We start from the raw sequence: 19,875 nt of genomic DNA on the forward strand, positions 1-19,875 counted from the left end.
AACTACAACTGCAGTAGGTTACTGCAGCTTCATAGCTCCATTGAACGTAACATTGTAAAATTTTATTCTGTAGTTGCAACATTTCTGAGTGCACTCTGAAGTTAATTTGGCGTGTTCTTTAAGCATTTTAATACTGTAATTTCACGCTGCATGAGCTCAGAGAAGGCAAAGCCCCCTGGGGGAGAAAGGAGAGACTCAATTTGTTGTTAGGAGCTATAGAGAGAAAGTGAAAGAGAGCGAAGACTATCAATCTTTAACAGAAAAAGATCGTAAGAGTCCAACATTTCTAGTTAATATGGCGTGTTCTTTACGCATCTTAATACTGTAATTTGTTCCTATTATGTACTGAAAAACATTTATTTAAATGTTTTATTTACACATAAAGGATGCTATGTTACATGTTTTTATTTTATTCCAGGAGTCATAAACAAAAAATTGAAGATGAAAGCATGCGCAGATGGCCTGACAGCTAAGAATATACTCAAGCCTGAAGTACAGTATGGGCACAGAAAGCACAGTGTCATGCAGTGTAAGGCTTAAACAAAAGGTTGGATAACTGTCTGTTTGAAAGCCCAAATCAAATGTTATTGGTAACATACACATGGTTAGCAGATGTTAAAGCGAGTGTAGCGAAATGCTTGTTAGAACGCGAAGCGAGGCGACCATCTCTGTCGGCGCCATCATCAATGTAGTCAGACAACTATACTTTTCATACTCCAAGAACAGAAAATGAAATCAGAAAGGGACTGATGAAATACTGTCAATTCTCATTGCAAATCACCAGATCAGAAATTTTTTAATATTTGTATCTTTTGAAGTTAAATCTTTAATCACAAGACATTGCATTACAGCCATATTGTTTATACATTTCAACATTAGCTCCCTCCCCCAAACACAGTTCCCAATCCCAATCCCAACAGAGACAAAACATGTCCAGATAGGTGGAAATTACAGTTCATCCTACTGTACATTTCCCGCACTACTCATCTAAAATAAAAAGCTACAGCCAAAACACTGCCAACATGCAACTGAGCTTAAACAGAGCCTTTTGAATACTAGGAGATGACTCAAAGCTGGTGATGAATTGGCTTCTTCTATGGTAACTAGCTCCATACCCGCACACAGCATGCCATGCCAAAGTCCAGTACATCCCTCCCTTCCCCTCCAGCCCCTCCCTCGACTGCTGGTGAGAGGCAGATCACTAGTGGTGTGACGACAGGTTTCCGGGCAGCCTAGGCATATCAGAGGTTGCTCAGTCCGACTACTTCTCTGGCTGCTCCACGGCCTTGGTCTCGCTCATGTACTTATCGATCAGGTGTAAAGGCACTCCACGCTGCATGAGCTCAGAGAAGGTAAAGCCCCCTGGGGGAGAAAGGAGAGACACTCAGTTTGTTGTTAGGAGCTATAGAGAGAAAGTGAAAGAGAGAGCGAAGACTATCAATCTTTAACAGAGAGAAGATCGTAAGAGTCCAAATATGGCTGTGCAACATTGAAACAGACACTGAAACAGCGAAAAGAGGGTGAGTCTGCAACAAAGAAACAGAAGAGACACCATACAGTACAAAAAAGAAGAGATACCAAAGTGGACAGCAGTGAGAGGAGAGAAAATAGAGACAGTGTCAGTAAAGGACAGGTGCAATACGTCACTTTTGAGTCTGTGAGTAAATCTCTATCTGCCTAGGCTTACAGTGGCAGAGGTATAGGAGCCATGACATGACCATTCACTAAGTAGGCCCAAAATGCGCCAAGAAGCTCAGGAACATTTACTGGATTTTGCCTTCTCTAGTACATAATAGATGGGGCATTGACACAAATGATAATAACCCTATTGTGTCAAATATAGGCCTACTATAGATATATCATCTATGTATTAAATCAGCAGAAAGTGATCTATGGATGAATTGCATCTTATCACCCCAGTAAATATAACACGTATGTACAGGACACCATCCTGGAGTAACGACTTGGAAAATAATGTAAGCATAATGTCAACCTTTAATCTTTAACAAAGAGCCATGCTCTGCAGATGTTGGTATTTACTCTGATGTCAAGATCAGACCATTTGCACTACTTTGAAGGTTACTTACCTTTTGTGTGTGGCATATGTTAGATGAGGAACAGGCATAGGGAAACACAGGTCATACAAGCAGGCACGTCACACTAACCGTTAAAATAGACTTCTGAAATGTTAGGGGTACGCTTGACTTTAGACAGCCACCCTAGAGTGTTATTGGAAGGTATCTGGCTCCAATGAACACTGCCCATACAGTGTCTAGAGCCACATACACAATCTATTATGTTACTGTACATATCACACATCCATTTTGACTAAAGCAGGCAAGCCCTGAACTCTTACATTCCTTCCCTTGGTACTCTTTCAGACGGGTGGGTGTGAACTTAAATAGACTACCTAGTACTGCTGAGAAAAGCTGTATTATTAGCATTTGACAGATGCAGAATGAATGACATAAGCTTCATATGCCAAAACCATATGAAAGCTTACCTTGGATGAGAACATACATTCACTATTCCTGAGTGGGGACTGGGGGGAGAGAAGAGAAGAGGGGTTATCCAAATGTTTACATGGGGGAGTTATGTGTGCTCCAGGGAATACTGGTCAGTTATTGAACTCATTTTATATGAGGAGTTAAACACATAATTGAAGGAACATCATCATCTGTTGAGGGGAAACATTAAAACATGGAGCCACAAGATAGTATTCATCTAACAAGGGAACTACATCTAGAACAATACGTATTGGCGTGTGTTTGAGTTATGAGGTGTTGATGTGTGATGACGCCTTAAGAAGAACTGGACCATGCTTTATTGGCGAAGCATGCTACATTTGACGATGTGACTTTGAAGTTGTGGTAGGACATTCAACAGTGGTAGTCGGATGAACAGGATTCGGCTGAACACAAGTGACATTACTGAAGTCTTGTATGAGCACCTGTGACTAGATGAACATGTTTAAAATGGTCTAAAATGAGAAGGAAATGCATAGATTGAGTTCAGCCACGTGATGTAATACATTGTTCCTCATTGGAGTAGCAGGGCTGATGTAATGACAACCACCTGGATATTGTATATGACAATATAAGCATATATCATATATGATATATGTACGACGGATACTTACAGGACCACAGCTGATACGGACGGGCCTTTGGTGGTGTAGTCACTGAAACAAACTATGTACTGATCTACGTCACCAAAGAGTCTAGACACGTGTGGATAACATACACCGCAGGTTACCAGGTACCCCTACAGCCCAAACTGACCTTTAACCTCCAGCTTACACTCCACTAGTGCATCACCCAGGTCATTAATGGCCTTGCAGGAGTACATGCCCCCGTCGTAGGGGCTGGGTTTCCGGATCTCCAGGGTGCAGACCCCCTGGTTGCTAAACATGCGGTAGCGCGGGTCGTCAATGATGCCTATCTTATTCTTCATCCAAATCACTTTGGGCTGAAGTCAAAAACAGAGAAGGTTAGCCCGTTTTTTAGAGAAGCCTCTAAAATATCAATACTCTAAGTCAGGGATGTTTCGCAAGTTACTCCCCATAATGTTTATCAAGTAGTATAAAAGGCATCGCCACTGTATCATTAAAACATTTGTCAACTCAATATGTTGTAGTACATTATTTCAGAAGCATTCAATACATTGCAATGTTTTACTGGTCTGGATTTGTACTATTTTCTCAGTGAGAGTGCCAATATATTGTTCAAGTTAGAGATACACTGTTCTGATTAGGTTATGATTAGGTTATGAACAGTCATATCTTATAACCAAGAGTGCATTAATCAGATAAACCCTTATGTTTACATATTTTTTTAAACCTCTCAACAAAAAACTTCAGGCAGCTGACTAGAGATGTGTTATTAGAGAGAGGATAGCTGTCAGGTGTAAAGGCTGCCGTGATTGAGAGGCAGTCAGAAATAACAGGCTGCAGGTGTAAAGCTTTCAGCATACAGCTGTGGGCCTGGACCATTTGGACCTGGTCCATCCTGGACGGGTATGGGGAACAGGCTGGAGGGGTATGGGGAACAGGCTGACTAAAGGCCTAAGATGACCCACTAGGCCAGGGCATTGGATGTCCCAGCCTCAGGGCTTCAGGGCTGCACAGTCTTTAGGTTTGACTCCTAATTCATCAATTCATGCCATTGATTGGACAGAGTCAATAGAGAAGACATACTTGGTTTCCCATGTCTAAATCAATTACTAATTAATAGGCAGGACTGAACATCAGCAGTAATGATACCACAACCATGTCCAGGAGTTTAGTTGGACAGAACATTCCCAGAGGGTTGGTGTAGGCACTGTCCTACACACCTACCCTAGCCTGAGTCCCAGATCTGTTTGTGTCGTCTTGCCAACTCCAATTGCTGAAATGGAGTTGGCAAGACAGCACAAACAGATCTGGGACCCGGGCTACACCTACCCGTGGGTTGGCGCGGACGCTGCAGTTGAGGGTGGCGTTGTAGCCAGCGATGGCGAAGGTGTTGATGAGGGGCTGGGTGAACTTGGGAGGCTCTTTGAAGTCGTGGTCGATGTACTCGGGGTTCTTCAGTTGCATGCCTGCAGAGGAAGGAAGGGAGGAAGAATGGGGTTGTACATGATACAGGCGCTGAGCTGTATCATGGGGGAATTTCCCTTGTGATCATGATTGAAGGAGAGAAAGTATTTTAATTCATCATCTGCGGTCAGAGACAGCAACATCCACATTAGCAGTACAATGTAGTGTATAAGCCATCTCTGAATGAAAGCAACTGGTCCAATTCTGTAAAAATGAATATTTTATCGCTATGCATCATTACCTTGTGACAAAAGACAAAGAAGAAAACGAAAAAAGAAGTGACTGTGGTTCATGTCCATCTGCTTTTTGAATGAGTTGGTCCATAATATTAGAAAGTAGAGGGGGATGACATACTGGTCATATTTTTCATTGCTCTCCATATGGTATCCCCCCCACACACAGAGGAGCTCACACATACCTTCTTTAACGATGAGGGCGCTGTCCTTGGTCTGGGTGGCACCCTCGCTCAGACCCACCATGTTCTCAGAGTAAATTCTGAAGAAGTACTCGTTCCCCACCACCAGCTCTGTGATGGTGATGCAGGTGCGGTGGTAGTGCTCAATACACGTGTACCACTCCTGTCCCACAGAGAGCAGATTAGTTTAAACATGCTGGGGATCACATTGAGTAGCACATACACTTGAATTCCATATGCATAGTACATACAGAGGTACTTTTCCTGTAAAAATCTCTCCCTCATACTGATTCCATATAGTACAGTACCAAGTGATGCATTCAGCAGACTCATACCATGGTCTTCTTGTCTGCTTTCTGGATGGTGTAGCCTGTAATGGCGGCATTGCCATTGTCCTTTGGAGGGGTCCAGTCCAGAGCCACGTTTCCCCCCCAGACCTCATCTATCTTCACACACTGTGGAGGCCCTGGGAGGTCTGAGTGGAGAGATTAATCCATTAACATCAGTATGGGTCTTATTTGCATGTGCTAGACATTAGCTGCTGTGAAAGATTTGGTAGGGAATAAAGGGCAGAACAAAGCTAAAATCATTCAACTCGATCAACTCTTTACTATGAGATCTTTCCCTCTTATAGTATGTTTTTCTTCTACTTCCTGTTTGATCTGTAAAAATGTAAAAATCTGTAAAAATGACCGATACAAATACTTAATGGATCTATGCCTAAACAACTTTAACTGTGAGATCAGGATATCCTTCCTGTCAGTGTCACTTGACCCACCTACTATCTGGATGTCTACGATGGCCGTGTCCATGTGGTTCTCCACCTCCACCTTCATATCGTACTTCCCAGAGTGCTTCCTCTCTGCTTTGCGGATGAAGATGATGCTGTCACAGTCTGTGTTGCGGATAGTGACCTGCGTGGGGTCCACCGTCTGGCCCTCCTTCAGCCAGCTCACCTTTGGCCTGGGTTTTCCCTACATGTCACATATTGCATAGGAGCATGAATCTAACTAAATATGATTTACTAAGGTAGTTGAGCCATTTTCTGTTATTGCCTTACCATGAATGGAATAACGAGATTGACGGCTTCTCCGACTTTACGAGTGTATGTCTGCTTCAAGTGACGGGGGATGCGGATCTTAGGTGGTTCTGGGAAGAGGACAGGTCAGATAAGTGGATGTAATGTGATTTGCGTAAAAAACTATTTAATACTTACGTATTTTTAATTTTTATCTACTGTGCCTTCGGAAAGTATTCAGACCCATTGACATTCCATATTTTGTTACGTTACAGCCTTATTCTAAAATGTATTTAAAAAATAAAATAATCCTCATTAATCTACACACAATACCCCATAATGACAAAGAAAAAACAGATTTTAGAATTTTGGGATAATTTATTAAAAAAAATAAAAACTGAAACATCACATTTACATAAGTATTCAGACCCTTTACTCAGTACTTTGTTGAAGCATCTTTTGCAGCGATTACAGCATTGAGTCTTCTTCGGAATGACACTACAAGCTTGGAACATCTGTATTTGGGGAGTTTCGCCCATTCTTCTCTGCAAATCATCTCAAGCTCTGTCAGTTTGGATGGGAAACTTTGCTGCACAGCTGTTTTCAGGTTGTTGTCCTGTTGGAAGGTGAAATTTCGCCCCAGTCTGAGGTCCTGAGTGCTCTGGAGCAGGTTTTCATCAAGGATCTCTCTGTACTTTGCTCCATTCATCTTTCCCTCGATCCTGACTAGTCTCCCAGCCTGCTGCTGAAAAACATCCCCACAGCATGATGCTGCTGCCACCATGCTTCACCGTAGGGATGGTGCCAGGTTTCCTCGAGATGTGACGCTTGGCATTCAGGCCAAAGAGTTCCATCTTGGTTTCATCAGACCAGAGAATCTTGTTTCTCATGGCCTGAGAGTCTTTAGGTGCCTTTTGGCAAACTCCGAGCGGGCTGTTATGTGCTTTTCACTGAGTAGTGGCTTCCGTCTGGACACTTTACCATAAAGTCCTGATTTGTGGAGTGCTGCAGAGATGGTTGTCCTTCTGGAAGGTTCTCCCATCTCCACAGAGGAACTCTAGAGCTCTGTCAGAGTGACCATCGGGTTCTTGGTAACCTCCCTGACCAAGGCCCTTCTCCCCCGATTGCTCAGTTTGGCCGGTCGGCCAGCTCTAGGAAAAGCTCTTCCATTTAAGAATGATGGAGGCCACTGTGTTCTTGGGGACCTTCCATGCTGCAGAAATGTTTTGGTACCCTTCCCCAGATCTGTGCCTTGACACAATCCTGTCTCGGAGCTCTACGGACAATTCATTTGACCTCATGGCTTGATTTTTGCTCTGACATGCAGTGTCAACTGTGGGACCTTATATAAGCAGGTGTGTGCCTTTCCAAATCATGTCCAATCAATTGAATTTACCACAGGTGGACTCCAATCAAGTTGTAGAACTTGATCAATGGAAACAGGATGCACCTGAGCTCAATTCGAGTCTCATAGCAAAGGGTCTGAATACTTATGCAAATAAGGTATATTTGTTTTTTTAATATTAATACATTCACACATTTTTCTAACAACCTGTTTTCGCTTTGTCATTATGGGGTAATCTGTATAGATTGCTGATTTATTTAAATTTTAAATCCATTTTAGAATAAGGCTGTAACGTAACAAAATGTGGAAAACGTCAAGGGGTCAGTATACTTTCCGAAGGCACTGTAAATATTTGATGAACACTTGTGCTTTGGACTTGTGTATCAAATGTCATGTTCCTAGCCCTGTTGCTTAAGCCTTGCTAATAAATAATACATACAGACATAAAAAAGAGAAGTGGAGAGTGGCTAGAACTCACCGATGACCTCTTTGACCAGGATAGAGTGCTGAAGTGTTCTGGGAGTGCTGGCGCCGGCAGCATTGATGGCCCTTACCCTTACCAGGATCTTAGCCTCTGGAGGGAGGCCAGTGATGGTGTACTTAGTCTTCTCTGTCAGCTCCTTATTGGTTACTCTCCAGTCATCAGCTGTGGAGAACACGTCCATAGACTTAACACAGCGGGTAATACTTATTAACAGGCCAGGAGTTTCTCCTGATCATGAAAAGTCAAGTGGGTTCTAGTTATAAAAGACAAAGTCTATTCGTCGATGGAGGCATGTCAATCGAATGCTTCTTACTTCCTTCGATGCAATACTCCACCAGGTAGCCGTCTAAGCCTGCAGCTCCGATGGTGTCTGGGGGACGCCACTTCATGGTCACCGTGGTGTCTGTAACATCATCCACCACCAGCATGGTGGGCTCGCTGGTCACAGCTGAGAGCAATCAGTGTGAGAGTGTTACAACGATTGGACTTCACACTAACATTTCCTTGCATGTATAGTATGCTTCATGCCTTGTCAAAAGTGGATCTACAATTGCCATAAGAACAGTATAACGCATACAATGTAAGAAACACCTCCATGCCCATGTGTGTGGGACACCCCTCTAGTTGGCGCTGGTATGCCATCATTCTGTTCACCAGATCTCATTAGGGGCGGCTCTTAACGTCTATTCTTATATTCTGTCTCACGTATAACTCATATTGAACCCTGTGGGAGGCTGATCTCCTAAACCTATAAGCCCTAGATGATTTGGCAGCCATTATAAAGACATATTTAATATCTCCTAAAGCCCCGGCCACATCCAATGGAGGTCACAGTCAGAATGCGGAATGCTTGGAATAGTGGGGTATCAGAGAAACAGCTGCAAAGGGGAAGGGCAGCCCACGCAACGGCCTGCACTATCACACAGTATCACAGCACCGGCTCTTTCATTTTTTCCCCATTATTGTGATATGATATAACCACAGGAGAAACTGTATCGGCTTACATTAGAGGATAATGCCTTTGTACTGTAAGTGTCACCTCACTGGCTTTGTCACAAAGATTACATTGCCAAGCGAACATCGCGTACTCAGAACTCACCCAGAGGCACAAAGGCTTTGGATGGCTCGCTGGGTTTGGACACGCCGATGGCATTCACAGCAAAGACGCGCACCTCGTACGGAACACCCTCAATCATCTTTTTAGGCTCAAATGTGGTCTCTTTGTTCAGGTCAAAGTTCAGCCTCATCCATCTGGAACTCTGCTTCTTCTTCCTTTCGATGAAGTAGCCTTTGGGGAAAAGCATAGTTCTATATCACACACACACACCAGAATATCCAACTTGTTAGCATAAAACCACCCACACACACCTACCTAAGATGGGTGAGCCTCCGTCATAGATCGGGGGTTCCCATGTCATAGAGCACCAGTCTCCTCCCACCTCCGTGACTAGGGGAATTTCAGGAGGGTCTGGGATATCCACCACCTTGACTTTGATGCTAGCCCCTGCTTCACCAGCCTCGTTCTGCAGGACTATCTTGTAGTTTCCTGTGTCTTCCTTCTCTGCGATGTCGATGGTGAGGCTGGTGTGGTCCGAGAAGGTTTCAGCTCGCACACGGTGGCCCGAGTCAAGGATTACCTACGATGGCAAATAGTAGATTGTACTGTACCCATACATTCAGTATGTATACTGTACTTCCGACAACAATTAAGCACAATGAAGCCTATTTTGACCCAGGTCAGCACTCACCCTCTCTCCCTTCATCCACACCACTCTGGGTGCTGGTTCTCCACTGATGGGGATCTCCACGCGGAGTTTATTTCCTGCCACAATGGTCACCGTGTTGTCAGGGAAGTTCAAGCTCTCCAGGTGCACCCTGGGAGGATCTGTAGGAACGGGACAAGGAAGAAAACAAGTAAGTGCTCTATAATATTCCTATCAACCCACGGACGGTTTTGTATCATTAAAATGACTGTACCAACGATATGAACTTTGGCACAGAGGCTCTGAGAGTATCCCTCTGGCACAAAGGTATAATCCCCGGCATCGTGAATGGTGCTGTTCACAATTTCTAATCGGTGGTTCCTGTTAAAACAAGAAAACAAGTGAGAAGACAGCTTAACCAATATGAAGAGGACAGAGGGAAGGGCTAAGGCCCAGAGTTTTTCTTGCTCAGGTTACATGGGCCTAATGGTGAATCCTGATTTGTGCCCAGAATTTTTGCCTCTGTGACTTGACCAGGTATGAAACCCCCATGAACACAGATATGGGGCTGAGGAGATGGGCGAGTGGGAGGGAAGTGACGTACTTGGCTCTTTGCAGGATGTTGATGCGGTCGTTGGACTGGATCAGCTGTCCGTTCCTGTACCAACGACCTGCAACATTCCCAGGGAAGATCTCACAGTGCATCTTCAGTGGCTGGCCCAAAAGCACTGTCATGTCCTGCAAATCCTGAATAATCTTCAGTGGCTTCACTGATGAAGGGAAGAATGGAAAGAAATAAGATAGAAAAAATTCAAAATAGTCATCAATTTAGTTGATCTACAGTTTCTCAGTAAGAGAGAAAGTGTGAGGAAAGGAGAGGGAAGTGAAATACACACATTCAACCTGGACTTTGGCTTCAGAGGTTCCCCCAGAGGCCATGAGGGAGAATGTTCCGCTGTCCTCCTTTGAGGCATCGTCAATGATTAGCCAGTGTTTCAGCCCCTCAGACTTGACACGGTAGCGTGACCGGGGCCCGGTCGGGACCTCCACACCGTTCTTACACCTGAGGGGGAAGATGAAAGGGTAGAGGCTCAGAGGTACACACACACACACACACAGGGCCACAAGGGGAAAACACACACACACACACACACAGGGGAAAAAACACACACACACACACACGGACACAAGGGAAAACACACACACAGGGACACAAGGGGAAAAAAACACATACACACACACTAAGTTGGACATGGCCCTACCATTTTACTTGAGCTCCTTCTTCAGACACTTCACACTCCAACTCAATTCTCTCGTTCACTGTTGTTTTCACAGCCTCAATCTCTTTAGTAATCTTCACTGGTAACTCTGCAGAAAGGTAAGATACAAATCATAAAAGGCATCAATATAATTAGAAACAGTGGAGTGTGAAATTGTGGAGAGACCACATTCTGGTCCCATTAATTCCTCAAAGAGACATTAAAATGAAGAGAGAAGGATGATGGAATGGAGGGGTACCTTTGACAAACAGCTCGGTGGTACACTTCTCTTCTCCCGCGGCTACGGAATAGGCAGCGTCATCATTCAGGCCGCAGTTGTTGATGACCATGATCCGCTGTGTGCCTTTTTGCTCAAAGATAAACCTATGCAGCAAGTGCATCAATCAATCAAATCACTGGATATCCACATACTGTGACTATATGTGCTTGGAGAGAAAGTTATATTATACCATATATGCTTGTGAATGGCAATTATTCCAAGACTTCATATCATCCACTGAGCTACAGACAGTTGCCTTTGCTTACTTGTGTCTTCCAAAAGCAGAAATAGATGTATTATTTTATTATTTTATATTAGATTATTTTAAGAATAAAATGTTGTGCTAGTTTATTAATCAAAAACCTTTGTCATTGAAGTCATAGTAATGTGAAGATATACAGCCAAATTCATATACAGAGACCCGCCCCAGTCACAAACAAACACATCCCAACATGCATCAGCGTGGGTTGTCAGTGCACACCCAGAGGAATAGAGTAGACAGAGGGTTGGGGTCACACCAGAGGTCAGGGATGTAGGACGGTTGGACTTACTTCCTTTGACTTAAGGTCAGCAGTGGAGTCGGAATGGAGCCAGAGGAGGAAGTGGTTATAGCAGAGAAAAAGGATGAGCACCATGGCATGACAGACAGACAGATAGGACAGAAGGATAGAGGAGGGGACTGTAACAGCCAATTGTGTTACAACAAAATGAGAGAGAGAGAGAGAGATCTTCATAACAGGGAATCCTGGGAAATACACTGAAGACCAGGGAACAGAAAACTGCAATAACCTCCCAGATGGCTTTAACTTGGCTTGGCTTTGAACAACCTCTACTGAGAGTAGCCTGAGATTGACCCTTCACTTTTTAGAATCTAAGTACACACTTGCCACACTTGAGGGTACATAGAGGTCTTGTAACATCGAGTAATACAGATGTTAGATTGAGTGATGAGATTAACTTTCAAAAGTATGTGTATTAACAGTAGTTATACAACGTGTGGGTCTAATTCCAGCCTGTGTCTGTTCCACAAATTACCAATGGCTAAATATATGATGTTAAAATGCCTATTTACTCTGTTCCATCTGACTTTATAAACTTGATCTCCACTATAAAAAGCATCTGGACATTATCTCACATTTATTTTAGACTAACATTTAGTTTTTAACAGCAGAGATTTGTATAAACCTTGCTGTCTGTCTCTCTGACATTTGCAACATTGAATTTGAATATTGAAACGATCTCCAGCTGTTACATAGTAATGAACGTGTCGGGAGTCGTGACGAGAGATAGGCAGGCAGTGTTCCTTAGCCAGTCGAAATCATGAAATCAGCTGGCATCATTTTTATGGATATATACAAAAAAATGTCAACGAAGTGCAGCTAGTTTGCAGTCTGTTGTTGGCTAGCTCCTCTGAACAACAGTGTCCTGACGAGAGAGCACATTTTCTATTGCGCCTCATTAGCTCAGTGTTATGGTTGTGTCCGAATAAATGTCACTAGAAAACAGCTTAAACAAATGCAAATGCAGCTACTGTTGTTATTCTGGCTGCACTGTTTGACGTGACTGTAAGTTAGCCGTAGTTGGCTAGCTAGCAAGCAAGGGATAAGAACATTGTCAGCCAGTATGACATTGGAACATTTAGAACGAACAACTGGGTCACATCCATAGATACAGAACAAAAAGACTGAACAACTGGGTCGAGTCTCTGGCAACCAAACCAATAGAACAAACGACCAGCCGGCTTGGGTAGCAACCCTAGATTTGTGTTGGGACTATATCTAGTGGAAGGATGAAATATTATGAATAAATTCATCAAAATAACATTGAAAATGAAAATATGTCAATCATTATTTGAATATGTTGGTAATCCGTTGTATAAAAATGACAATGCCCTCAAAGCCAGTTTGCACAACACCCGTGACAATATATCCTCGAAACACTGGCTTCTCGGGCATTATCACTTAATTATACAAATGATTTCCAGAGAGAGCTAAGAAAATAACACAAGTCACTTTTCGTTATATATTCCCATTATTGATAGGCTGATAAAACAATGTGGTAAGATCAATACACTTAAACTACGCAAAATTATATTTATGGTACACTAACATTGGTGGGGTACACATCTATCAAAACAATAGATCATCCATTGATTGTTGCAAAGCCAAGTGTTAAAGACCTGTGGAGAAGGTACCGCCATTTCCCTGTACAGAAAAGGACCTGTAGTTAATAGCAAAGGACCATTATTTAAATCATCAAACAGTGCATTTCCACTCAAATGAAGCTCAGCGCCACGCACTGCCCAGAAAACAAATAACGTTCCTGATGTGTTGGTGAGATGCATGTGGCATCTTATCAACACCACATTAGTGTTGAGAGAACGTTATTTGTTCACTGGGCATCAGCTGGCAATGGTTTACAATGCAGAGATCTGGGCTGGTCCTGTAGCTGTGTGTGTCTGGGCACAATGGGAGCTCTGTATGGGTGTAAAGGGCATGTAGGGTCAGACTTGTCCCTGCTTGACAAGGGCTGAGGCAGTAGAGGAAAACCCCTGTTCATAACAGGGTCACACAGGGCTGTATGTGTGTGTCATTATGTGAAAGCAATTATTGGTGTAAAACAATGTGTGTTTTCATGCGCACGTGTGGGTGTATGCGTCCTTACTTGCTTGTTTACACCGTGAGACCATCAGAAACACTAGCATGTGAACCATTGCTTTTCAATGCTGAGAGATGTGACAAGGAACAGATAAAAACTACAAGTACCAGGGGACCGGCAATGAGGACCAAACCACGAATGAAAACACATTTTATGAGGAACTCCCAAAAATGCCTTTCATTTGTGAAAAGACGAAAGAGAGAAAGATATAGAATACTAACACATGAAGAAAGAAGAAAAAGCTTGACGTACTTTGGAGTTGGACGGATCTCCTGGCCGTTCTTGTACCATTTCAGCTCTACTGTGGGGTCTGCAAGATCCACCACTAAGCGGATCTTCCCTCCTTTGTCCACCTGGTACGCTGGATCCAACTTCTTGGCAAAAGCTTTACAAAAAAGATAATATCCCATGACAATGGTTATGCATCCTATAGAAAACCAGTGAAATGTGTGAAACGTTTCCCCTGAATAATCACAGATTAGCTGATTATGAGCTAAACAATCTAAATCCATAGTGCATCATAATCCCAACAGTGATTCAGCACCTTCACTCTTCTTCTCCTCTTTCTTGGTCTTCTTCAGCCTCTTGAGCAGACCCCGCAGGTCTGTTATGCCGTACTCAAAGGCGATCTTCTCATACTGGTCTGGCCTGGCCAACTTCAGGATCTCCCACACGTCCACTTCGGGCGTCTCATCCTGCTTGGGCTCCCTGGGGCAGGACACGAGGGGAGGGTGTGAGGGCTTGGGCCACGCTCTGGGCTATTGCGACGTGTCCTGAGGAACTGCTCCCTATGGGTGGGGAAGGTGGTTCTGGAGAGGGTACTAAAAAAGGGGCAGTGAATGCACTGAAGACTACTCTCTGTTGTATCTACTATAGATAGGGACTTCCTACTAAATTAGTTTTCAAGAGTGTTTTCCCTCCGTTGTTCTACTGATCTGCTGTGTTTCTATAGTCATCTCTCTTCTTCTCTCTCTCTCTCTCTCCTTATATCAGGCACACGTTCTCTCCCTCACTTCTGTCTCTCCCTAGAGTTCCTCAGGACATGTCACACAAAGGGATGGGTGTGGTCTGAAGCCCTGTACCTGTCCTCTGACATCCTCTCTGGATGAGGCGTTACAGGGGGAGAGGATGAGGTGTTACGGGTGAGAGGGGGTGGCTAGTCTATTATATGTATTATATCCTATAGGAAGGGTTTTACTGCTGAGGCAAGTAGAGGGATCAGATTATTACAAGGGAGTTGAATATGTTTCATGTAGGGGTTTTGACCAGGGTCGAGTTCTTTTAGTCTGGACATTGTTACTTGCCTTTAGGGTGAGATTTTGCAGGAGAAACTACATTTTAACCAGTGCTGTATTAATGAATAACAAAAAATGTCATAAACGGATAAATGCTATTAGGCTACTTTTGTTCCTTGGGGAGGGGGGGGGGGTAAACATGACACCTCAACAGAATGAAACAATTTGGGAAAAAACTACTGATCTAGGTGCTGCATGCAGGAATATAGGGAGATCTTACTCCAAGATGTGCTGCTGATAAAGTCTACATTCCTTCTCTTTCTGTTCACATTGCCCATCCCTTTGCCTTGTGTCTCAGTATGTTCACTCATCACCACTTCAGAGACGCTCTGACCGTGTTAGAGATGGAAGGCTAGGCGTCCATAGAGGATGTTAGATCTGTGAGATCCAGGTTAATAAGCATGTTGCCCTGGGCGTGAGTAGATCCATTAGGCAGCGAAATAAAGATCATTCAATCAGTCCGTTCTTTCATGGACATTTTCCCAAATGTCGGAAAGCTTTGGAGGTAAAAAAGCATGGAATTATTATTTCATTCTTATGCATCTCTCTTCTTGTTTATTTTCAGGCAATTACTCTGTAGACTGAAATAAACATTGTGATATGTGCCTTGTATTTCTAAGTTGAAATAAAATGACAATGTAGCGATAACACTATTTCACAGCATCATTTATAAATGGTCCACTGGCAGATCATTAATGATCCGAAATGGGAGTCCTTTTGCCTCATAAACACAGTATTATTGAATTCTACTGTTGATCAAAAGAGTGGTCATCCCAAACAGCAGAGAGAGGTTATGACGCAAAGTCCATTTCCATCCTTACTGATTGTTAATGGAGCATTTGAGAATGTCGGCTGTAAATGAAGTGTTACCGTACTACAGTAGGCCAACACTCTTGCTTGTTCCAGATCCTAGAGCTACATTCCATGCTGGGGACGCTACAGGATTACAGTACTTACCCCGCAGTAAGGTCTAATCGTTTAATTACCTAGGTTATTCTCTCTACTAACCTTTGGTTTCTGAATGTGTAGGGAAGAAGAAGAGACAAGCCCAAATAAATGTGTAATTTTACCTCAGTGATGTGTCACGGTCTGTCTAGGTCTATTGTACTGGCAGTACATTGAAAAAACATGCTGTTGTCTTGATGTTTGAACCAAGAAAAAATGTAGATTTGTATTTACAAATGAAAAAAGAAACTCAAAAATACAGTTATCAATATGTGAGAGTAGATAGTGTACTAGATAGTAACTTTGTAAGTGATTCACTGTAACTCCTGATATTAATTAAATGATGTACTCTTACAGTACATGTTACTTCACCTATGTACTAACTAATATACTGCACTATAATATATTTAATATATTATATTTAATACACTTTAATATATTATACTATATTGTAATGCACATATATACCATGTAACAAAATAAGAAAGCAATTTGGAAGAGTAAAAGATTCAATGGTGGTTGCTGGGGCAAAAGAAAAGAGGTAAACACCCAAAACAAGGGCATAGTAAAAAAAATATAAAAAATAAGACTGTCCCCTTGACGACGGACAGTGACTCTCACCTATGTTTAAGAAGACCACTAAAGTCAAGATCCCCTGCATCCTCGTGTCCTTCACTGCTGTTGTTAACAAGAAGAGATTAATGGAGATTTAATCAGAGTAGAAACAGTAACAGGCAACTAGATAAACAATGCTAAAAGAACAACGCAAAGCAGCGGCTGCTGACTTCAATCAAATGCATTAGGTCCAGACTAACACATGATTGGTGGCTTACACAAAAACCCTTTCGATTCATTTCCAATTAAATGCTTCTAACGAACTGGTTTGTGTAAGGAGTATTGAGAGCGATCCCAGCCAGCATTTAACAACATTTCCACAATGTTTCTGCTGTGTTGCAGGAGCATCACTGAGCAGCTACGTTGGGATAATGCTATGGGGCTGGGATGTTTTGCGTTGCTTTCTGACACATTGTTGGGAGGGAGTTTCAAATGCAAGCATTGGCCTTTGTGCTGTTCAACACGTTGATTGGTAATTACCTTAATAAAGGTTAATCACATCAGATTTCATGGTCATTATGTTTCAGACACTATGCTCTCATGTTGGTTTGTGATAAGAGCCATGGTTTTCCTACCGAGCCACAATGTCCCACGTATCTGATGCTCAAATGTACATTTTCAGGTTTATTTGCCATGTGTAATGAATCTTGCTCGAAACCAGTGAAGTTTGTGTTTAATGTTACTATTGTCATATTTATCATTATGAGAAAAAAGGATACTCATTAGTCAAATGCTAAATCTAACCACTAACTGTAAAAATATCACTCTGTTGTTGACTCTGAAAACTAGTCTACTAACTGTCTGTTTTCAAAAATCGAAATAACGTGGTCAGATTGTGTTGCTCTCATTACCTTCTTTTGAAGGCTGATCGAATATCAACACTCTGTGACTGTTCCAGTTCTGAAAGACAATAATGCAAAACAATAACACAGTATATTATTGCTCGTGTTTCAGTGTGTGTTCTTTGCTGTATGACTGAGACTCGAACAGTGCAACAAACCTTTCACTTCCAGGTCAAAGGAACAGCTGTCAAATTTGTCCTTGTAGGTGACCTCACACCTGTAGTTTCCAGCATAGTTGTCTTTGGCCTTGATGATATGCATCTCAAATGTGTGAATCTGCGGGGCGATACATAGGTATTGGAAGGACAGCTAGGGGACCAATGTGTGTGTGTGTGTGTTAACATACAGTACATAGAGCTATACATGGGAGGGTGTCTACCTTGGTGCGTCGGTCAAAGGTTTCTTTCAGTTGTAAGTGCTTTCCGGTCTTGCTGGCCAGGTCCATCCATTTCCCTTTGAACCACTTGATGGTGGGTTTACGGAGCAGGTCTTGGGCCTCCACCTTGGCAACAAAGGAGATGTCTCCACCTTGTGAACATGTAAAACACAGCATGTCCATGGTGGGAATAGCCTTTGAGGTGGAAAGATGTCCTACACATGGTTATCAGAGGTCCCTTCTCTTGGAGAGAATAAATACAATTGCAAGAGCGAGAAAGAGAGAGAGAGGCAGAGAGAGAGAGAGAGGCAGAGGCAGAGAGAGAGAGAGAGGCAGAGAGAGAGAGAGAGAGGCAGAGAGAGGCAGAGGCAGAGCGAGGCAGAGGCAGAGAGAGAGAGGCAGAGAGAGAGGCAGAGGCAGAGAGAGGCAGAGGGAGAGACAGAGACAGAGGCAAAGAGAGGCAGAGGCAGAGAGAGGCAGAGAGAGAGAGGCAGAGGCAGAGAGAGAGAGGCAGAGGCAGAGAGAGAGAGAGAGAGGCAGAGAGAGAGAGAGAGAGGCAGAGGCAGAGAGAGAGGCAGAGGCAGAGAGAGAGGCAGAGGCAGAGAGAGAGGCAGTGAGAGAGAGATAGGCAGAGAGAAGAGGCTATCTTAACAAGGGAGACAGCCAAATCTAAAAGACCTTGACCAGTGCAAATATAATACATGTAAGGGTTTTAAAATGTCTCTACGAGTATATCATCTCTGGTCTACAGCAGCTGTGAGAGGAGAGCTCACTCAGCAGGCACTCACCCACAGTGATGGATCCGCCCTGGGGTCTTTCTATGAGCAGGCTGGACAGCGGAGGGGTGTCTACGGGCTTGTCAAGGTCCTCTGGAGCCTGTCCCTCTCCCAGAGACCACACTGGTCGATCAGGAGAGACGGACACACACCATCACACAAAGACTCAACACCAACAGACCAACACACTCCTCGTATACTGTACTCAATGGCTTCAACAATCCGTCAGCACACTTTTCTGTATTCATCTGAAAGTGATATACTTCCCAAGGTAGATAGACAGACAGAAATACATTCACACGATTCCTCAGCTGTTCATTGCAGCTGCAACATGGAAAGCATAACATTTTGCAACATGGAAAGCATAAGAACATGGAACATAGAACAAATACCTGTACTGGGAAAAGCGTTACGGGTTTTGAATGAATACCAGATCGGAAGAGACTCCTTTGCCGTGTGCAAAAGTGTATCGATTGATACATTCTTCAATTTCTAGATGCTCCGGTCTTCTTTGAGATCTCAGAAGACTAAGTGGACTAGGACTCATGTCAGCAGTCGCCATGCTCAACATGTGATGCTATATAGACAGACCTACTTAGGGAGTCCCTTCAGCCCCACCCCTCGCTACCTACTGCAAAGACCCAGCTACACTCCCCCACACTCAACTAGGTCACTTAATTAATTGAATTGACTTCTTACTTATGTGAAATGTCATTCATTTTCCCATGTTTGAAAAATGTTGACATCCAAAAGCCCCATAGCTTCCTACAAGCATTGGAGGGGAACGTGGTAGTTGAACTATGACATTTTAGGAAACCAGTATTTTTCATGGAGCAGAACATAGTCCAAATGAACCTGAGCTTTTAAAGTATGCCAAGCCAGGTTCCATTGGACCAGCTATGTGGGGAAAATGAAAAGAGCTAGCTAAGAGACTAACACTGTTTGTGAGTGGGCTTGTTCCAGAGAGAATACTGCTATTCTGGAGCTCTGCTATTGAAAACGTCACTTCTAATAGGATGGTTATTACGGCTTTTGTTACATAGTATTACCTGAGTCTTTTCTCCCCATGGCTGACACATGGACGCTATCATCTGAACAAAGACAGAGAGAAATTTACAGCATATTATAAGAAATAGTACTGTAAAGTCCACAGAAGCAAGCACACACAAACATTCAGGACCAGCAAGCAATACAAGACATCTAACAGTAAGCAAGCTGAGCCCTGACGAATTCTGACATAATGATGCAAGCTGCCAATCAAAAGCTGTAACTATGTACATTGTTAGGT

General features: G+C 43.2%; 1 protein-coding gene across 1 annotated transcript; it reads right to left on the bottom strand.

The window, feature by feature from the left end:
* Positions 1–437: 437 nt before the first annotated feature.
* LOC120031973 (myosin-binding protein C, slow-type-like) lies at positions 438–19,672 on the bottom strand. Its single transcript, XM_038977864.1, has 26 exons — positions 19,637–19,672; positions 18,600–18,710; positions 17,815–17,963; positions 17,594–17,711; positions 17,445–17,493; positions 16,600–16,656; positions 14,283–14,446; positions 13,991–14,123; positions 11,060–11,184; positions 10,804–10,909; positions 10,438–10,604; positions 10,146–10,311; positions 9,816–9,922; positions 9,587–9,723; positions 9,211–9,475; positions 8,938–9,126; positions 8,152–8,286; positions 7,833–8,000; positions 6,052–6,140; positions 5,770–5,965; positions 5,327–5,466; positions 4,995–5,154; positions 4,442–4,578; positions 3,282–3,468; positions 2,504–2,542; positions 438–1,362 (listed from the first exon to the last, which is right to left on the bottom strand). Exons 1-25 carry the CDS (start codon positions 19,653–19,655, stop codon positions 2,526–2,528), a joined length of 3,291 nt encoding a protein of 1,096 aa, XP_038833792.1. The 5' UTR covers positions 19,656–19,672; the 3' UTR covers positions 438–1,362; positions 2,504–2,525.
* Positions 19,673–19,875: the final 203 nt, after the last annotated feature.

This window comes from Salvelinus namaycush, chromosome 38 (genome assembly GCF_016432855.1).
Source record: "Salvelinus namaycush isolate Seneca chromosome 38, SaNama_1.0, whole genome shotgun sequence".
Classification (NCBI taxonomy): domain Eukaryota; kingdom Metazoa; phylum Chordata; class Actinopteri; order Salmoniformes; family Salmonidae; genus Salvelinus; species Salvelinus namaycush.

Excerpts from the sequence above, each read along its gene's own strand:
- LOC120031973 (XM_038977864.1), bottom strand. Across the intron at positions 5,467-5,769 it reads CGTAGACATCCAGATAGTAG|ACCTCCCAGGGCCTCCACAG; the intron begins GTGGGTCAAGTG and ends CTCTCCACTCAG. Across the intron at positions 5,155-5,326 it reads AAGCAGACAAGAAGACCATG|GAGTGGTACACGTGTATTGA; the intron begins GTATGAGTCTGC and ends TCTGTGGGACAG.